Source organism: Megalobrama amblycephala, linkage group LG17, assembly GCF_018812025.1.
Source record: "Megalobrama amblycephala isolate DHTTF-2021 linkage group LG17, ASM1881202v1, whole genome shotgun sequence".
In the NCBI taxonomy this organism is placed as follows: domain Eukaryota; kingdom Metazoa; phylum Chordata; class Actinopteri; order Cypriniformes; family Xenocyprididae; genus Megalobrama; species Megalobrama amblycephala.
In genome coordinates this window covers 4,872,259-4,893,071 of record NC_063060.1, presented here as the reverse complement: position 1 = coordinate 4,893,071, position 20,813 = coordinate 4,872,259, and the positions used below count along the sequence as shown (strand labels likewise).

Here is a 20,813-nt window from a genome sequence, read left to right as displayed (position 1 = left end):
TATATATATATATATATATATATGTATGTATGTATGATGTTTGTATGTATATATATGTATGATGTTTGTATGTATGCATGTATGTATGTATGTATATGTATGTATGATGTTTGTATGTATATATATGTATGATGTTTGTATGTATGCATGTATGTATGTATGTATGTATGGTGTTTGTATGCATGTATGTATGTATGTATGTATGTATGGTGTTTGTATGTATGTATGTATGTATATATATGCATGATGTTTGTATGTATGTATATGTATATATATGTTTGTATGATGTATGTATGTATATGTATTATGTTTGTATGTATGTATGTATATATGTATGTATGTATATATGTATGGTGTTTCTATGTATGTATGATATATGTATGATATATGTTTGTATGATGTATGTATGATGTTTCTATGTATGTATGTATGTATGTATGCATGTATATATATATATATATATATATATATATATATATATATATATATATATATATATATATATGTATGTATGATGTTTGTATGTATGTATGTATGTATATGTATGATGTATGTATGTATGTATGTATATGTATGATGTTTGTATGTATGCATGTATGATGTTTGTATGTATGTACGTATGTTTGTATGTATGATGTATATATATGTATGATGTATGTATGTATGTATGTATGTATATATGTATGGTGTTTCTATGTATGTATGTATGTATGTATGTATGATGTATGTATGTATATATATGCATGATGTTTGTATGTATGTATGTATATGTATGATGTATGTATGTATGTATGTATATGTATGATGTTTGTATGTATGCATGTATGATGTTTGTATGTATGTACGTATGTTTGTTTGTATGTATGATGTATATATATGTATGATGTATGTATGTATGTATGTATATATGTATGGTGTTTCTATGTATGTATGTATGTTTGTATGTATGTATATGTATGATATATGTTTGTATGATGTATGTATGTATATGTATGATGTTTGTATGTATGTATGCATGTATGTATGTATGTATGTATGATGTTTGTATGTATGTACGTATGTATGTATGATGTATATATTATTTATTTATTTTGTGTTGTATGTGCTATTAATTTGCTCCACCGTGTTCAATTTTAATATTTTTGTTTATTTGAATAATTCAATTGGAAGGGAATTAAAAAATTACAAATGAACATTATTATTCAGGTTTGTAGGAAAATGTATTTTATCAGTGATGATGCAGAATGTATGTAAGTTTATGTGATGTATTTTAAAATAGTAGCCTGTTAAAATAATTCAGTTGTCTGATATGTAGTAGAATGGGGCAGTTATTTATTTATTTATAAGCTTCGAATTGGATAATAATGGGGAATAATAATAATGTAATTAAAATTTACGAATGAACCTTATTGTATTTTAATTAATTGGTTTCATGTTTAATGCATTTTAAATTGTTAACATAAAAAATAGTAGCTACAACTGAAACCCAATTAAGTGCAATTAAACTTAAGCTAATAGTAGATTTTTTATTATTATTTCACTTGATTGAATTGCTTTTGTGATGAAGTGCAGCAGTGAGTCCACAGTGGCCCTGATGAACATCCGGGTTTCCCGCTGGCACCGCTGCTGTGGCTCTCAGGAGCCATTTTGGACGCTGTTCAGCTTTTCGCATGTCAGTCCCTCCTGCCCCCTCCAACTGCCCCGGCAGAGGGGGAGAAACACACAAGCTCGTACACACAAGGGGGCTTCGCTTCTACTCCAAGCGTCCACCAAACTCACGCTCCCACCACGAGCTCCTCCATGCTGCCCGGTCAGAATGAACTGCTGGATGTTTGTGGCATCAGGGACTTTATTTCCGATCATCTCGCTTCTGAGGGATACATTGTGTTGTTGTGAATGAGAGCTCGTGTTGTTATTGTAGCGTTGAAGAATCGCGCGCAGGCCCGCGGCTCCTTCGCGTTCATGTGTTTTATTTCATACTTAAATGCTTTCACGGCATAAAGAACAGCATTTAGCGCCAGGATCCTCAAAGGAAGGAATATGTTTGTTCCCTGGCTGTCTTTTGCGCTCATCTTGTGCACAGGTAAGGCGTTCATTTACAGATTTGATTCGTCTTCAATTAAAACGATAGTATCTGAGCATAGTGTGGTTGGCTTTGTTACTAAACCTAGTCAGCTTCCTATTTGGACAGCGTGTTAGTTCGCACGTGAAGCCCAAGAATGTTACCTAGGTAGGCAGCGCACTAGGTTTTGAAACACGGCCAGTGTTACCAAACCATTCCGGCGAGTGTTTGGGTTCAATGTAACATGAATTTGTTGTTCACTTACATGGGAGTTTTGATATATTTCCTTGTTTAGGTGTGGTTCAGCTCGACATGGCTGTTTTTCAAGTTTCTCGTGAGATATTTCTGGTTATTTAAAGGCTCAATGGGCACAAAGAATAAAAGTAAAACAGCTGGTGGCTTGTTGAAACGATTACTCATTTTACACTTCCACCTCATGTTTTCATGTAACATTTGGTTTCCCAACTTGGTTTGTTTTCAGTGCAGGTTTATAAGAAATTAAATAAACATTTCACATTTGGCTGGGATTGTTGCCTTTCTACATCGTGTGTTCAGTCCTTTTATAATATAAGTTATATGTGATTATTTGTGGACAAACACAATATTTGTATTATATAAATTTTATTCTTAATTTATTATTATTGTTGTTATTATTTTAGTCATGAGCTGCCAAGTGTTTGTTCAAAACCACAGTGCACTTTAACAGAAATTGAACTAAATTAGTTATAATAATAACAAAGTAAGCATCAGGTTCAGTGCCAGTGCTGTCAAATAAAAAAGTGATTTTTAAATCATAATAATTGGTTAAATTGTGTTAAAAGAATAAAGGCAAATAAAAACTTGTTTAATGGTGTCAAAAAGACAGAAAACAAAAATTCTAGTAATAATAATGGCTTGAGCATTGAGTTCAGTCGTGTTAAAAAAGACAAGCCAAAAAAAAAAAGTAATTAATAATAATAATAGGCTGAGTTGAAGTGACAAACAAACAAATAAAAGTTGTTTAATTATAATGGTATTATTCAGCATCTAATAAAAGCATCATGTCCACTGTTGTTATAAAATAAAACACAAAAAAACAATATAATAGTAGTTTGGGAACATGATATTTAACTATACACTGTAAAAAAAACAATTGTTGGTTTAACTTAAAGTAAGTTATCTGGTTGTCTTAATTTTGAGTTCATTGAGATTAAAAATTTGAGTTAATACAATAAAGGCGATTGATTTAATCAACAGAAACTTAAAATATTATGTCATCTGAGCCACATTAATTATCTAAGTTAATTTCACAAAAGAAAAAATATTGTGATAACAATCATGAAAATAATTTTTCACAGTGTATTATGCTGGTCACACAAATACAGTCTGTTTGACCTGCAGACGAAGCATTCTGCTTTGTCCAGTTATTGATGCTGATGTATTGATTTTGATCATTGTTTTAGGGAACAGTGAGGAAGTCTTATCCTGAAAGCTGATTTGTAATGCAGTCTCTTATGGGTCCCTATGAGGAGGAAACCCCCTCAAAACAAAAGAGTCTTTGATACACCCTCTAGATCAGCGTGTGTGTGAGTGTCAGCTGCGGGGTGGTGACAGGGTGAAGAAAGGTAAAATCTGGGCGCTTCGGCGTGAAAGCGCACCACAGGGGACCTTAGAAATACACTTACTCTGCTGTGTGTGTGTGTGTGTGAATGAGGAAAGCAGAGTGCTGTGGGTTTTAAGCAGGGGGCTGCTGATGTAGTTCACTCTTATCATGTGACACCCAGTATCGGTGACAAAGAAGCTATAGATTGAACATGTGCCGATGTATTGGCGGGCATTAGCCATTAAAAGCATGAGGAATATCAGCTTATAACATGAACCCTGGTGCTAAAGCTTTTGTGGCCTTTATGTCTGTTGATCCTGGGTGCTTTAGTGAGTAGGTGGGGTCACATTTGCAGGGGGGATGGGTGGCCGGCAGCTATACGTCGGATTTAAAGGGGCAGGCTTTGTTTTTATTTATTTTTTAAAGCATGCAATGAGCATAAACCTCCTTGTCAGTGTAGCCTGTCCAACATAATGTCATAATCTGTTATTTTCCCCCATTTAAATCTGACCCTAGGAGGTCTTTCTCCGCCTGTTGTGTGGATCTTACGCTATGTAAACATCTCACAATCCTTGACCCAGTTCTTTGTGCAAATGTGTGCGGTGATGCACGGCGTTGGTTATATGAAGACTTGCCTTCTGACAGCTGATCCGACATCTGGATTTGATTTGGTGGTTTTCTTAAAGACCACAGAAACTCAATTCACGGGTCTTAAATCATCAACCCCTGAAGCTTGTGGTTTGTGGCTGTGTGTTTTGGTACTTAGGTTTGATGGCTAGTTGAACACACGCTGGGGTTTCTGATGAAGGGTTTTGAAGTGTTCGAATGTCTCATTAGGTTTTGATTGACAGGTAAATGTTGCTTGTGATTTATTGAACTCCTTTGCAACTATGAAAACCAATATTTCAGTTATTTGTAGACTAATACCTGGATAGATGCAGCCACACTTTTAATGTATTATGCATACCAAAATGTCAAATCCTTTATTTTAAAGATGACAAAAGCAAAATGTGTGTCTTTTGTTGCAAATCATTTGCAATGCATCATTTGTTTGCATATGCATTGGTTTTATATGTTGTTTTCTAATGCAGAAGTCAAAAGCTAAACATAGGCTATAAACGAACTACACTACATGACTTCATCATCACTAAGCTTCCGACAACTCTTTCAACATTTTCCCTGAAAGTTTGAGTTAGAGTAGTTTGCAAGAGTGTGATTATAAACTCAACTAGGCTGTGAAAGTGACTAGTGAGTTTATCTGTTCGGCTGATGATGTTTAATGTCCCCAGCAACCTCTGTAGTCTCATTTAGACACTTGTTAACAACCACCTTTTACAAGACAAGTAAAAGCTTTTAAAAAAAATCACAAGAGTGTAATACTGATGTCTTTTATGTTGTGGAATAAAACATGAAAATATCTTGAGGTTGTGTTCACCACAGCCCTAGAATGCCCTAGAATCAAAAATTGAATTTATCTTGGCATAGTTGAAAAACAAGAGTTCAGTATATGGAAAAGACGTACATTGAGTTTCAAACTCCATTGTTTCCTCCTCCTTATGTAAATCTTATTTGTTTAAAAGACCTCCGAAGAACAGGCGAATCTCAACATAACACCGACTGTTACGTAACAGTCGGGATCATTAATATGTACGCCCCCAATATTTGCATATGCCAGCTCAAGGCATTAGACAAGCCAGTATTAACGTCTGGATCTGTGCACAGCTGAATCATCAGACTAGGAAAGCAAGCAAGAATAACAGCGATAAATGGCAGATGGAGCAATAATAACTGACATGATCCATGGTTACATGATATTTTCAGGGAGCGTGAGATTTAAAGGGGCCGCAGCCTGAATCGGCGCGTATTTAATGATGCCCCAAAATAGGCCGTTAAAAAAATTAATTAAAAAAAATCTATGGGGTATTTTGAGCTGAAACTTCAGACACATTCAGGGGACACCTTAGACTTATATTACATCTTGTGAAAGAACGTTCTAGGGCACCTTTAAGCATTTAACCAAAAACTCATTCAAAAAACTCATTGACTTCAGGACGATGGCATCAGAAGTGCTGAAATGCAACTGATTTTTGGGTTTTGGCCTAGAAAAATTTCACTGGTGAATGTATTAAAGGCACAATATGTAAGATTTTTGGATTAAAATATCCAAAAACCTCTTGAACAGTGTTATATATTTTGTTGACTTGTGTACTTACATTATCCCAAATGTTTTCAAGAATGTTTAAATCCGGAGAAATAGGCAGTTTTAACCAGGACATGGACTGTGTCCGTGCGTCGCCTATCAATGACATCATACCTACTTTACCCTCGATTTCCTTTTTTTTTTTTTTTGTAGAAACCATGGAAACACCAAAGACGCTTTAATATATTATGTATTTTATTAGATAGGTGAGCAACTGTTTGGATACATTCATTGACAGAAAACTAATCAGGTTATATAGCTCAACACAGTTAGTCTTATTGTTTCAATCTTTTTTTTTTTTTTTTTTTTTTTTTTTTTTTTAACCATGCCAATGTTTTACCATGCCTAATATCTCTTAGCAGCCACTGAGCGAAGCAGAGTCTATATAACAACTTTCAACACTCAAATGTAACTAATATGATAAAACAGCGCTGCGTTATCCCACATACGCTTGACCGGAAGAAGCAGAAACGTTGTCTGTGGCATAATAAAAGCTCCACTGCTCTCAAGCTGTGTGTCGCACTCGTCTCTCATTATCAGTCTCTCCAGCGGCCTTGTTCCGCTTTCAGCCACACCCTGCTTCATACTACAGCAATGTTAATAAATCTTTAATACATTATCTCATCCATGAATATGATTTCTGCCCCATTGTATTCTTTCCACCGGCTGTAGACGTGAAGACAATGCCTCACATGATTCCGCGAAATCAAGGCGTTATCAAGCTATGCCTTTGTTTTGAAAAAGCGACCCAAAAAAATTACATATTGTGCCTTTTTAAATATTGAGAAATAATTGAATGCTGTAATATATCTTTGTCTGTCTTTCTCTTTCAGGAGCCAGTCATGCGGAGGTGGCGACCAGAGAGTGCGTCTACTACAATGATAACTGGCGGACAGAGAAAACCAATCAGAGTGGTTTTGAGAGGTGTGAGGGGGAGAAAGACAAGAGGCTGCACTGTTACGCCTCCTGGTTGAACACCACCGGAACCATCCGCCTGGTCAAAAAAGGCTGCTGGCTCGACGACTTCAACTGTTATGACAGGTCACACCAAAACCACCTTCATATAATGTCACTGTTTGACTCGACTCATTTTTTTCCCATTGATATGGTCCTGGAGTTGCTGCCAAACAAATGTTTTCATTACAATCTTTTGCTTCTACATTTGAGAACATGTTTTAAAACCCAAAGTCACTTTACATATCACAGGCTTCATTGGATGTGTTGGATTGAAGCTATTTAAACATGCACTATTGTTCAAAAGTTTGAGGTCTGTTTTTGAAAGAAGTCACTTATGCTAACCATGGCTGCATTTATTAGATCAAAAATACAGTTAAAAATGTAATATTGTGAAATATTATTGTGATTTAACATAACTGTTTTCTATTGTAATATATCTTAAAATGTAATTTATTCCTGTGATCAAAGCTGAATTTTCAGCATCATTACTCCAGTCTTCAGTGTCACATGATCCTTCAGAAATCATTCTAATATGATGATTTGCTGCTCCAAAAACATTTCTGGTTATCCAATTTGTGCTGCTGCTTAATATTTTTGTGGAGATTCTTTGAATAGAAAGCTCAAAAGAACAGTATTTAATAGAAATAGAACTCTTTTGTAACATTATAAATGTTTCACTGTCACTTTTGATCAATTTAATGCATCTTTGTTGATGTAAAGTATTAATTTCTTTAAAAAAAATCTTACTGATCCCAAACTTTTGAGCGTTAGTGGAAAAATTAACATAAACCATAGCAAAAAAATAATGTATATTATATTTGTAAATAAAATAATTTTATTTTGAACTGTTAGGGAAAATAAAAACACTTGAATAGCTTTGACGCTAATCATGTTTTGCATGGGGCCCTTAAAGTGTATTTTTGTTGATTATAATCTGATGTAAATGATGACTTTTGTTTTTAGTATGAAGTATCCCTTTAATTTTATATACTTTTTATATAAATGTGTTTTTTTGTTGTTTTATTTTTCAGCCAAGACCCATCTTTTCTTTAAAGGGATAGTTCACCCAAAAATGAAAATTTGATGTTTATCTGCTTACCCCCAGGGCATCCAAGATGTAGATGCCTTTGTTTCTTCAGTAGAACACAAATGATGATTTTTAACTCCAACTGTTGCGGTCTGTCAGTCGTATAATGCTTGTCAATGGGAACTTCGTCTATCAGAGTAAAAAAAAAAAACATGCACAGACAAATCCAAATTAAACCCTGCGGTTCGTGACGACACATTGATGTCCTAAGGCACAAAACGATCAGTTTGTGCAAGAAACCGTTAACATTTATATAATTTTTTACCTCTAAAACACCACTATGTCCAACTGCCCTGCGCATCTGGTTAGTGAGGTCAGAAAAAGCGTTCTGATGACAGAAGTGATGTCTCGCGCTTTGCTTCAATGAGTGCGACAGAGCACTTCCGTTGTCAGAGCACGTTCAGACCTCACTAACCGGATGCGGTTCCCATTGACATGCATTATACGACTGACACCTACATATTGGCCCTGGGGGTAAGCAGATAAACATCAAATTTTCATTTTTGGGTGAACTATCTCTTTAAGTGAACATGTACAGATGTAGGTCACATTAGACACTGTTCAATTAGAAAATGATCAATAAGGACTGGAAAGGCTGAAATGATGGCATTTTTTTTTTGCAGATGTGCTTTCTGGTTGTCTTGCAGACATCAAAATGACTACATTTAGATTTCTTATATAATTTAAAAATGCCTTTCGAGCAGATACCAGTCTTAAATTCAGAAAAAAATCAGTGCCATGTTACAGCAACAAATAATTTTCTATTCATCCCTTTCACTGTTTTCTCTGTGTGTGAGCAGACAGGAGTGTGTGGCCACAGAGGAGAGTCCCCAGGTGTTCTTCTGCTGTTGTGAGGGAAACTATTGCAATGAGAAATTCACACACCTGCCAGAAGCCATCACCCCTGCAGGTAAGCCAGCCTTCATATGTCTCCTCACAGCTGTGGGGCTCCTCTGGCCAACAAATATATGTGCATGGTACTTCTATTGACATTTGGCATGCAAATAATCCTGATTATTGTCAGTGTTTTGTGTAGAAAACAACCTGTCGAATAAAGCAATATGTCATATGTTTTCACCATGTTTAAAGGGTTAGTTCACCCAAAAATGACAATTCTGTCATTAATTACTCACGCTCATGTCGTTCCACACCCATAAGACTTTCATTCATTTTCAGAACACAAATAAAGATATTTTTTTTTATGAAATCTGAGAAATTTTGAAAGTCTATTCACCCAAAACTCTGACACTTCAAAACATTCATAAAGAGATTGTAAAATAAATCCACAAATTCAGCAGTTTAATCCAAGTCTTCTGAAGAGACTTGATCGCTTTATATGATGAACAGATTGAACTGAGGCTTTTATTCACATGTAAACATTGATCAGCGAACATAAACAGAGGCTCAACCGTGCTTGCTTGACTCATGAGAACAAACCTCATTTGTTCTAACTTCAATGATCAAATGCATTAATATAAAGTTGATGTGCGGCCATAGCTGTGGAATTTTATAATGGCTTCAAACATCTACAAAGATCTATTTTATAATTTTCATTTTATTTTACACCTGAATATATTCCTTGTCTGTTATTGCTGTTGAGCTGACGTTATGTTGTGTGTTTTCTTACAGTAAAAATCCAGCCTCCAGAACCAGGCCCATCTCTCATGGGCGTGCTGGTTTATTCCCTTCTTCCTCTGGCCATTCTCTCTCTGGCTCTGGTGCTCGCCTGCTGGACGTACCACCAACGAAAACCACCCTACAGACACGTCGACATCGGCCAGGTCTGACAATTATGTCTCTCTTAAATAAAAATGTTCCATTGCTCCATACACTATCATTCAAAAGTTTTTGTTTTTTTAAAGAAATGAATAGTTTTATTCAGCAATGATGCATTAAATTGAACAAAAATGACAGTAAAGACATTTATAATGTCACAAAATATTAAAAAATAATTCAGAGAATCTTGAAAGAATTTTTTTCACAAAAATATGAAGTAGCACAACTGTTTTTAACACTGATAATAATCAGAAATGTTTCTTGATCATCAAATCAGCATATTAGGATGATTTTTGAAGGATCATGTGACTGAAGACTGGAGTAGTAATGCTGAAAATTCAGCTTTGATCACAGGAATAAATTACATTTTAAAATATTTTAATGGTTATTTTAAGTTGTTTATAATGCTGTTCTGTATTTTTGATCAAATAAGCATAGTGAGCATAAGAGAGTTCTTTTAAAATGTATGTCATGCTAAATTTATTTAGGTTGATTACCTTATACAGCTCTGCTCAACTGCACTCATGTGCTTTCAAATTTTGCTTTTCTTGATTAGGATGCTGGTCTTCCTCCACCGTCTCCTCTGGTTGGACTGAAGCCCCTGCAGTTGCTGGAGTTGAAGGCCAGGGGGCGCTTTGGCTGTGTGTGGAAAGCCCAGTTACTGAGCGAATACGTGGCGGTGAAAATATTTCCAATCCAGGTACATATTCCACCTTGAAAAGAGGATTGTTTGTTTTATGTATTCTGAAATGCATTTTAACATGTGTGTGTGTATAGTGCTTGATTCTGAAACAATGTGTATATTAACAGGACAAGCAGTCATGGCAGAACGAAAGAGACATTTACCTCACTGAGGGTTTTAAACATGAGAATATTCTACACTACATCTCAGCAGAAAAACGAGGCACCAACCTTCAGATGGAGTTGTGGCTGGTCACAGAATTCCACGAAAGGGTCAGTGTGTGTTTTATTTTTCTGTAAATGTCCATATATGTATAACACAACCTCACTTTGGGTCGAAATGGACCAAATAATGTTTTAAAGTGCACCAACTAAAAACTGTTGTATCAAAAGATATGCATAGAAGCAATAATAATGTCATCAAAATCTTTATTTAAAACCAAATCGTATGCATTGCAGGGCTCGCTAACAGATTACCTGAAGGGGAACCCTGTGAGCTGGCCTCAGTTGTGCCATATTTCCGCAAGTATGTCCCGTGGCCTGGCGTACCTTCATGAAGACCTTCCTTATCGTGCAGAGGGACCGAAACCAGCCATTGCACACAGGTACACAAACCTGATCTTGAAGCATTTGATGTGTACTTTTAAAAGATAGTTTTACATAGTATGTTCTTTCTTTGTAGTGATAAGCAAATGAAAGTCAACGGTGTACTGCTGTCAGTGTAGGCATTGGGTGATTTGAGGTTTGTGTTTTGCAGAGATTTCAAGAGTAAGAATGTCCTTCTCAAGATGGATTTAAGTGCAGTGATTGCGGATTTTGGGTTGGCGGTCCGCTTTGAGCCTGGGAAACCGCCTGGAGATACACACGGCCAGGTGAGAACAAACCGATGAAGCCAAGCCTTTGACTACATTTCACTCCATATATCTCTTTATATCCATGTAAAATTTGAACTCAATGAACTCAATTAGAAGTTATCTAAAAAAACAAACCAATGTGCACTACCATTTTAAAGTTTGGGCTCTGTAAGATTTTTTTTATTTTAAATGTTTCTGAAAGAAGTCCCGTACCAAGGCTGCATTTCTTTGTATAAAAATACAATAAAAACAGTAATATTGTGAAATATTGTTACAATTTAAAATAACTTTTTTTATTATTATTATTTGAATGTTTTAAATTGTAATTTATTCCTGTGATGCAAAGCTGAATTTTCAGCATCATTACTCCAGTCTTCAGTGTCACATGATCCTTCAGAAATCATTCTCATATGATGATTTGCTGCTCAAGAAACATTTCTTATTATAATCAATATTTAAAATAGTTGTGCTGCTTCATATTTTTGTGGAAACTTATGCATTTTTTTCAGCATTCTTTAATGAATAGAAAGTTCAAATGAGCAGCATTAATTTGAAATAGAATTTGAATTAGAATTTTGAAATTTGAAATTTAAATTTGAACTTTATAAGTGTCTTAACTGTGACTTTTGATATATTTAATGCATCCTTGCCGGATAAAAGTATTTCTTTAAAAGAAGAAAAAAACATTTTTGAATGGAAATGTATTTATATTTCACTTGTTGGTATTCAGGCGCATCAATTCAGAATGAATAAATAAAAACAAACAATAATCTGCACGCCTAGTTGAAAACTATAAATACAAATTCAAACACTAAGAAGTCCATGTTATACCTGAAATTTGCTGCTCTTATGAGAAAGTGCTTATGATGTTTCCCATTTATTATTTATTAGTGTCTTTGAATAAAAGCATCTGCTAAATTGATAAATGTAAGAAACATGAGGCTTTCAGTCCAAGATCAAATCAATTTTACAGAAGAGCTGTATAAATTGAAATGAAAACGCAAAAAATGCAAATGTGTCAGTCCCTTCATCGCACATCTTCATTACTTCAAATAAATGATATATAAAATGTATAATTTAAATAAATAATAATAATATTAAATTTCAAAAATGTGACATTTTTCATTTAGCCATTTTTAAGTTAAAATAAGTACAAATTTGAATCACATAGGATAGTAATATGTGAATTTTTGTGTTAAAGGTGCCCTAGAACTTCTTTTTAAAAGATGTAATATAAGTCTAAGGTGTCCCCTGAATGTGTCTGTGAAGTTTCAGCTCAAAATACCCCATAGATTTTTTTTTTTTTAATTCATTTTTTTAACTGCCTGTTTTGGGGCATCATTAACTATGCACCGATATATAGGTTGCGGCCCCTTTAAATCTCGTGCTCCCCCTCCCCCGGAGCTCGCGCTTGCCTTGAACAGCATAAACACAGTTTACATAGCTAATATAACCCTCAAAATGGATCTTTACAAGATGTTCGTCATGCATGCTGCTTGCATACATCGGATCATGTAAGTATAGTATTTATTTGGATGGATTACATTTGATTCTGAATGAGTTTGAGGCTATGCTGCGTGGCTAAAGCTAACATTACACACTGTTGGAGAGATTTATAAAGAATGAAGTTGTGTTTATGCATTATACAGATTGCAAGTGTTTAAAAATGAAAATAGCGATGGCTCTCGTCTCCGTGAATACAGTAATAAACGATGGTAACTTTAACCACATTTAACAGTACATTAGCAACATGCTAACGAAACATTTAGAAAGACAATTCATAAATATCACTAAAAATATCATGTTATCATGGATCATGTCAGTTATTATTGCTCCATCTGCCATTTTTCGCTGTTGTCCTCGCTTGCTTACCTATTCTGATGATTCAGCTGTGCACAGATCCAGACGTTAATACTGGCTGCCCTTGTGTAATGCCTTGAACATGGGCTGGCATATGCAAATGTTGGGGACGTACATATTAATGATCCCGACTGTTACGTAACAGTCGGTGTTATGTTGAGATTCGCCTGTTCTTCGGAGGTCTTTTAATCAAATGAGGTTTACATAAGAAGGAGGAAACAATGGTGTTTGAGACTCAGTGTATGTCTTTTCCATGTACTGAACTCTTGTTATTCAACTATGCCAATATAAATTCAATATTTAATTCTAGGGCACCTTTAAATAAAATTCCAGGTTGTCCCCAAATTCCACTGGGATGACAGTGAAAGCGTGTCTAACATGTTTGTGTTTCTGTATCTGTCACAGGTGGGAACTCGACGTTACATGGCTCCAGAGGTGCTGGAGGGAGCCATTAATTTCCAAAGGGACGCCTTCCTAAGGATCGACATGTACGCTCTAGGACTGGTGCTCTGGGAGCTGGTGTCTCGCTGCACCGCCTCTGATGGTGAGTCCACACAAACATTAGGATCTCCGGGTCTGTGTGCGCACCATAGTTTTCAGTGTCAGGAGTAACGTGTTATGTAATCGCATGAGTTGCTTCTTGAATTTACACAACAATGCTTGAAGCCTCAGAACTGTTATTATATTTATTTATAGGGTTGGGTATTGACAAATCTATTCAAATCTCAGTTTGATTCAGTATCGATTTATTAGTTATTTTTCTAGCTAACTATCGAGCTATGGTCATTGAATGGTAAATATAACATTACTTGACATGTTGTTTACAAGCTGTTTTATTGACGTCTTCCTGTGGTTGCATCAACTGACTTTATTGACGGTGAAAAATTGAAAACATCTGCCTGTATAATGTGTGTGCTACAGCTAATGCTGTTGCTGTCTCACTCAGGTCCTGTAGGTGAGTACCAGCTGCCCTTTGAGGAGGAGGTGGGCCAGCACCCTTCACTGGAGGACCTTCAAGATGTGGTGGTCCACAAGAAGATGCGGCCCGTTTTTAAAGACTGTTGGATTAAACATCCGGTGAGAACCTACCTTTGAGTAGGAGTTAGGGTTTCACAATTAATCAAAATGATATGTATTATTATTAGGGGCCAAGCACCTATTGTATCTGTTGCTGTTCTTTTTTTTTTTTTCTTTATTCTTCTTCTTCTTCTTCTTCTTCTTCTTCCGCTCTTGAGTCTATGGCAGCCCATAGAACCGCTTGTGGGAAAGTTGTGAAATTTGGCACACAGTTAGAGGACAGTCTGAACTGTGTCCATAGCAAATTTGGAGTCTCTAACTCAATCCCTGTAGCGCCACCAGCTGTCCAAAGCTGCACTCATGTTTATGTTAATAACTTTTGAACCGTAAGGGCTAGAAACAAAATTCTTTTTCCTCTGATTCCAAGACGAATCGATTGCACCCTATGACATCATTTTTCCGTCATGAAAATTTTTCCGCCATTTAGAATTTTCTGAAAAACCGACTTTTTCGAACTCCTCCTAGGCCGTTACTTAAATTAAACCAGATCATCTTCAGACCATGCCGACAAAATTTATGGAATTCAAGTCGATTCCTCAAACTTTTTTCGTAAAACACGCAAACGAATTGTACGTAGTGCTTGCGAAAATAGACGTAAGGCCAGATCTCCGCAACGCTTTATCGTATTGAGACTAGGGCTGGGCGATGTATCGAATGCTTTTGTCACGCGCATTTCTTCAGTAAAGCCGGTTCCCTGATTACCGCTAAATCGCCATTACCTGCTTTCAAATGGAGCGGCATTTAATAGACAGAGCCGTAGATCACTGACAAGCTACGCAATATCACGTTCATTATCGCAGATGAATCGCATTCGATAATGAACGCGATATTGCGTGGCTTATCAGTGATCTACGGCTCTGTCTATTAAATGCCGCTCCATTTGAAAGCAGGTAATGGCGATTTAGCGGTAATCAGGGAACCGGCTTTACTGAAGAAATGCGCGTGACAAAAGCATTCGATACATCGCCCAGCCCTAATTGAGGCCAAACTTGGTACATGTCATCACAAGCATGACCTGAGGCATCCTGCAGCGTTTCGGCGCAGTGCCACCTACTGGTGCAGAGATATGAAAAATGGCTATTTTTGCTTATAACTTCTGATGGGTTTGTTCAAAAATCATAAATTTGGTCTCGTTGAATTCAAGGCATCATGCCGAGTCGAATGTTATCCAATTTTTCCTTTGGCACCATGCCCTGACAATACTCAAAAAGTTTTGCCACAGCGCCACCTTGTGGTCAAAAGTTATACGAAAATTTACAAAAATGTTAATAACTTTTGAATGTATTAACCGATTGTAATGGAACTGGTCTCAGTAGATTCCTTGGGTCATGCTGAGAACATAGATATCAAATTTGCCATAGTTGGATGAACTTCCTGTCCGCCATATTATTTTCTTTAAAAACCTACTTTTTCGAATTCTTTCTAGACCGTTGCTCGATTTTCACCAAAATCGAACCGTATCATCTTCAGACCATGCCGAAAAAAGCTATGGATCAAACCGTTTTCATATACCGGAGCAACGAATTTGAGGCATGATGCAAAACCCACTCTTGAAGCTGTATCTCTGCAATGCTTTGACATATTGACACCAAACTTTGCGGTTGTCATTGTCAACTCACTCTGACCATACCGCATGAATTTGGTCACAGCACCACCTATTGGTGGAAAGTGATAAACCAGTAAATCTTTATTTTTGACTGTATATGTGATTTTTCAGCTCTTTTGCCTCAAATGATCCTAATAGGTCTTTAATTGCTCACTGTTGCAGTTGGTCTGATGCTCACGGCCATGTTGGCTGGCTTGTTGTGCCGCTTTTGTGCTTGGCCCCGTAATTGCTGCTTGCAGCTATATTTATTATTATTATTATTATTATTATTTTATATCCATGTTGATATATATTCACAACATTTTGGTCACATTGTGCAGCCCAACAAACAAGCAAAGAAATCAAAAACACAGATTTTTTTTTTTTTTAATCGCAATTGCAATTTTTATAAAATGTTTTCCCCCCAAATCACTCATATGTGCAATGCATGTCCCGAACCAGCTTGTAACATTTTCCAGTTTTGATTTTGGGCCTAAAAATCCAATCCAATCAAAAACAAATCCTCTAAATAATCTGTGGCTTTATTTTGACCTCTTTCTCAGGGTTTGGGTCAGTTATGCGAGACCATCGAGGAGTGCTGGGACCACGACGCTGAGGCGCGACTGTCGGCGGGCTGCGTGGAGGAACGCATCTCCACCATCTCCAAGGCAAACAACACCATCAACACGTCTACCTCAGAGTGCCTGGTCTCCATGGTGACATCTGACAGCGATACGGACCTTCCACCCAAAGAGTCCAGCACTTGAACGCCGACCTTCAATCATCAGGGACTGCGTTCATCGCTGCGGAGCGGACACCTCTCCAGTAATGTGAACTTTGCTGCTAATTTGATCTCTTGATCGTCATGTATTTAATTGTTTCTTTCTTCTCGCATCGTTGGATCGGTTTCACCAGCACATTCATCTACTGTATTCTTCCGAGAGGAAGGCAGACACAAAAAAAACCTCAAACGTGAGAAGACTGAACTCTCAGAGGGCATTCAGGGGATTGTTTCAGACTGCTGGGATATGAGCACACGTTACCTCATCAGTTTTAATGCCATTTTTATGTTGTTTTTTTGCCTTCACTCCATGAATACCTCCATCCGAACGCTCTACCCTGGTTTTATCGAGACTACGTGACGATCTGAAGACTGTTACACAAAAGCAACCTTCCCAAGAGCACACAAGGTCCTCTTTGTTCTCAGTGAATTTTAGCATAGTTTTATTGCTGTTTAACTGTACCCTTTCTTCCCTGAAATGTCTCGTGGGATGTTGTTTTTCTTATTTCCGTTCGTAACGGCAGTCGTCCGGGACACTGGAAGCTGAAGGCAGCAGGACTGTTATGATTTGAGTTGCCTTTCGGAGCGTCGGGATTGATTTTAATGTAGCATCCGCTTGTCGTTGAAGCATTATATTGAAGTATCTGATATCAGAAGTGCCATCAGTAGAGCATCCCGAGCGGCGTGTTTTAGCGTTCGTTGTTTCCGCGTGACAAGAGCTGCAGTTGCGGCCGCACAAAGACCAGTGCTGCGTTACAGGTTTGATTTCAATCACAGCGAAATGTATGGGTGCATCAGGAAAGTGTGTGATGTTTATCCACTACACTACTCTCAGGTAAACTCTGTGCACGTGATTGTGTGACCGCTCACTTTTACAGCAATAGTTCTCAGCAGTATGGTGAATCTCACCAAGAAAAACCTGGGTCATAAATCATCTGAAAATCAAAATAAAAAAAAGTCTAATTATGCACTTATGAACATTTGTGCTCAAAGAAAGTCAAGCTTATTCTTAGGGTCAAGAGTTTTTGCATTGTGGCATTATTTTCATAAACGTTAAGCACATTTTAAGGAACCTTAATATATATTTAATTTGTAGAGCACAACTGTAAAATATATTTACAGATGTGCATTACAAATTCATTTTTTTTTTCTTGCATTACAGTAATTTTTATTATTATTATTATTATTATTATTATTATTATTATTATTATTATTATGGCCGGAATTGTCACATCACAATATAAAAAAAGGAACATTTAATTTAGCAGAAAAAAGCAAAATTTGGGCATAAATTTTATAACGGTGAATTGAAGCAACAATTTTCTCCCTTAAATGATCATTACTGTAATGCGAAAAAAATGCTGTCCCGCAGTATAAAAATAATTTCAAATGATTTTTGTTCTGTTGATGTTATGCACAACAAAAAATACCTTAAATGTATTTACAATCATGTTTTACAATTTAAATATTTTTTCTTGTATCAAAGTAATGAGAATAAGTTATTTGCATTGCTGTAATAAGGAAAAAAATGTGCCAAACTATTATGAAAATAATATCACAATGCAAAAAACATAATGGTCCTAAAATAGGCTTCATTCTCTTCATGGAACATTTAATTTAGCAGAAAATAAAGCTATTTTTTGGGCTGTTTCAGCATTAATTTTATAACAATTAAGCAACAATTTTTCTCTCACCAAATATCATTACCGTAATGCGAAAAAATACTGTCCTGCAGTGTAAAATAATTTCAAATGATTTTTGTTGTATTGATGTTAAGCACAAAAAAAATGACATTAAATATATTTACAGTTGTGTTTTTTTCAATTTAAATATTTTTTTTCACATCCTAGTAATGAGGGGGCTGTTCTACCATTAATTTTATAACAATTAAGCAACAATTTTCAACCCTAGATTTTCATTACCGTGATGCAAAAAATTAAAAAAAAAAAAAATCTTTTTTTTTTTTTTCCATTACTGTAATGAGGAAAAAAATATCCTAAAATGTCCTTAAAATAATGTCACAATATTAAAAAATCAGAATGGTCCTAAAATATGCTTCGTTTTCTTTATGGAACATTTAATATTGCAGAAAATAAAGCTATTCTAGCATTAATTAAATAAATAAAATAAAGTTTAAAATAAAAAATAAAGCTATTTTTTTGGCCGTTTCAGCATTAATTTTATAACAATTATGCAACAATTTCCTCCCCCAAATTATCATTACCATAATGCGAAAAATCAAACCACAGTTTTGTTTTTTTTTGCTGTTGTTGTTGTTTTTTTCCCCTCCATTACTGTAATAAGGAAAAAATGTTCTAAAAATGCAACATTTAGTTTTTTTTTTTTCTTTTGATTTTCGGGGTGAAACATGACCCGGATATTTCTTGATTCGCGATCATCTCGGCAGTGGTGATCTTCACAGAGCTCGCCTGTTTCACGCAATAACTTGACCAGTGAAGAAGACTGAATGTCCGTAGTGCTGTAATCTACTCTGTCAAACTGTTCAATCCTCTCATGGACTCCCAGTGTTGTTCAGAAACAGGCAGCTTTTATCAAACTCATTCAGCGTAACACTAAAATCATCACTGAATATCGACCTTCATACGCTCAGTGATTAGATATACCTCAGATATTGTGAGTTATATATATATATATATAAATAAAAAGTATTTTATTCTGTTTTGTGGTAGCAATATAATTTAATATACAGCTGCTTTTCTGTGATTTTTAAGGAGATTGTTTTGTTTTTAATCCGTTATTTTTTTAACAGAAGGTGCTCTGACTTTGATTGCCAGGTGCTCGGTGCATTTCACAAAGTTTTTTTGCTTTGAGTCAAGCATCCGCAGGTTAAATGGCTTCTGTGGTTCAGAATAACTGTTCTCCGAGGACACGCAAACCTTTCACAGTTGTGTTTTTCTTTTGTTTTTCATTTGTTTGTTTGTGTGGTACATGTATTTTCTTCCTTCCTCTCCACCTTAATCGTATTAAGTTGGATTTGTCTATTATCAAATCAGGGATTTGAAATATAATTAAAGTATTGCAGTGCAAGTTGTGCAAATTTAGTTTAAGCCAAACTTTGTATCCTATCAGGTGTTGATGATGTGTGATGTATATAACGTTAATAGATCTGCTAACTGATGTAGTTGAAGCACCTTTTACTCTTATTATATTTCTCTGCATTTCACACAAACCCTGAAGAAGTGTTCATGCATTAGGACTACCTGAGTATAGATTTCCCACAATCCTTTGCTGGCCTGATGTGGGCTGGTTCTCATTAAGGAGATGATGGAGGTCTGTTGATGTGTTTTTTTTATTTTTACTGCTGCTAATGTAGTAAATGTGTTGTGTTGCCCCTGTTTGGGTCATTTCAGATTCTGCTGCCATGTTCAGTATTTTGTTGAATTAAACATTTGTTTCTCACTTAAATGTCCTGTTTGTCTTTTTACTTTAGGATTTAGAGACTTTTATTGTACTTCTGTTTCTTTCATTATTTATTGTCTCTTTATCAGCCCTTAAAACAGAGACACATCATTTTTATTTTATTCATTTTTATTTATTTATTCAAAGGTAAAAGGACATGACCAAACTTGACCTCCAAAGATCACTTTTTTATACTTTTTAAGTTTTGTAAAAAAAAAAAAAAAAAAAACATGAGAATTTTAGTAAGAAAATTAAATTAGATTTTTGCTGTGTTTTAGATGTTCTTGATAATTTTACAAAGTCTAGTTCTAAAACCTAAAGTTATGTGGTATTTAGAATGTGATATTACAGAAGGACCTTGTAATATCAGACTTGATTCATTTGACCACATTCATTTATGTGAAGGAGTATATTGTTTTAGACAAACACTAACACATTTTAACCTATAGTTTTTGTGCAATTAGCGGTTATACAAATACAATTTTTCAAAATCCACTTGGCTTAAAGGAGATCTATTATGCCCCTTTTCACAAGATGTAATCCAAGTCTCAGAATGTGCCTGTGAAGTTTCAGTTCAAAATACCCCACAGATTATTTATTATAGCTTGTCAAATTTGCCTCTATTTGGGTGTGAGCAAAAACATGCCGTTTTTGTGTGTGTCCCTTTAAATGCAAATGAGCTGCTGCTCCCGGCCTCCTTTCCAGGAGAAGGCGGAGCTTTAACAGCTTGTGCTTTGGTTGCTCAACTCACCCCCTTTGTTGTGTGTTCTCAGGGGCAGGGTTTATGTAAATTTTAGGGTGAGTGATGTCACCAACCCGGGAAGAAGCTTGTTGTAGTCCCTACCAGCTGTTTGTTGTAGTCCTTAATATAGAGTAGTAGTGCATCCTTTA

The 20,813-nt window shown here is 35.8% G+C and overlaps 1 protein-coding gene across 2 annotated transcripts; it reads left to right on the top strand.

Annotated features, from left to right (window-relative positions):
* The first annotated feature begins 1,569 nt into the window (after positions 1–1,569).
* On the top strand, positions 1,570–19,928 carry LOC125250494 (activin receptor type-2B). Of its 2 annotated transcripts, XR_007180806.1 has the most exons (12): positions 1,570–2,083; positions 6,678–6,885; positions 8,689–8,798; positions 9,518–9,669; positions 10,221–10,364; positions 10,475–10,618; positions 10,805–10,950; positions 11,103–11,217; positions 13,465–13,603; positions 14,006–14,136; positions 16,285–16,546; positions 16,637–19,928. XR_007180806.1 is itself a non-coding variant. In XM_048163116.1 (11 exons), exons 1-11 carry the CDS (start codon positions 2,041–2,043, stop codon positions 16,486–16,488), a joined length of 1,536 nt encoding a protein of 511 aa, XP_048019073.1. In that variant the 5' UTR covers positions 1,570–2,040; the 3' UTR covers positions 16,489–19,928. The 2 variants fall into 2 exon arrangements, 1 of the variants encoding a protein (XP_048019073.1); XM_048163116.1 differs by having other exon boundaries at positions 16,285–19,928.
* The last annotated feature ends 885 nt before the right edge of the window (positions 19,929–20,813 follow it).

Bases quoted from the DNA above. Each gene is read 5' to 3' on its own strand.
- LOC125250494 (XM_048163116.1), top strand. From the start codon at position 2,041: ATGTTTGTTCCCTGGCTGTCTTTTGCGCTCATCTTGTGCACAG. The intron at 2,084-6,677 runs GTAAGGCGTTCA...TTTCTCTTTCAG, and splicing joins TGCGCTCATCTTGTGCACAG to GAGCCAGTCATGCGGAGGTG. The intron at 10,951-11,102 runs GTACACAAACCT...TGTGTTTTGCAG, and splicing joins AAACCAGCCATTGCACACAG to AGATTTCAAGAGTAAGAATG.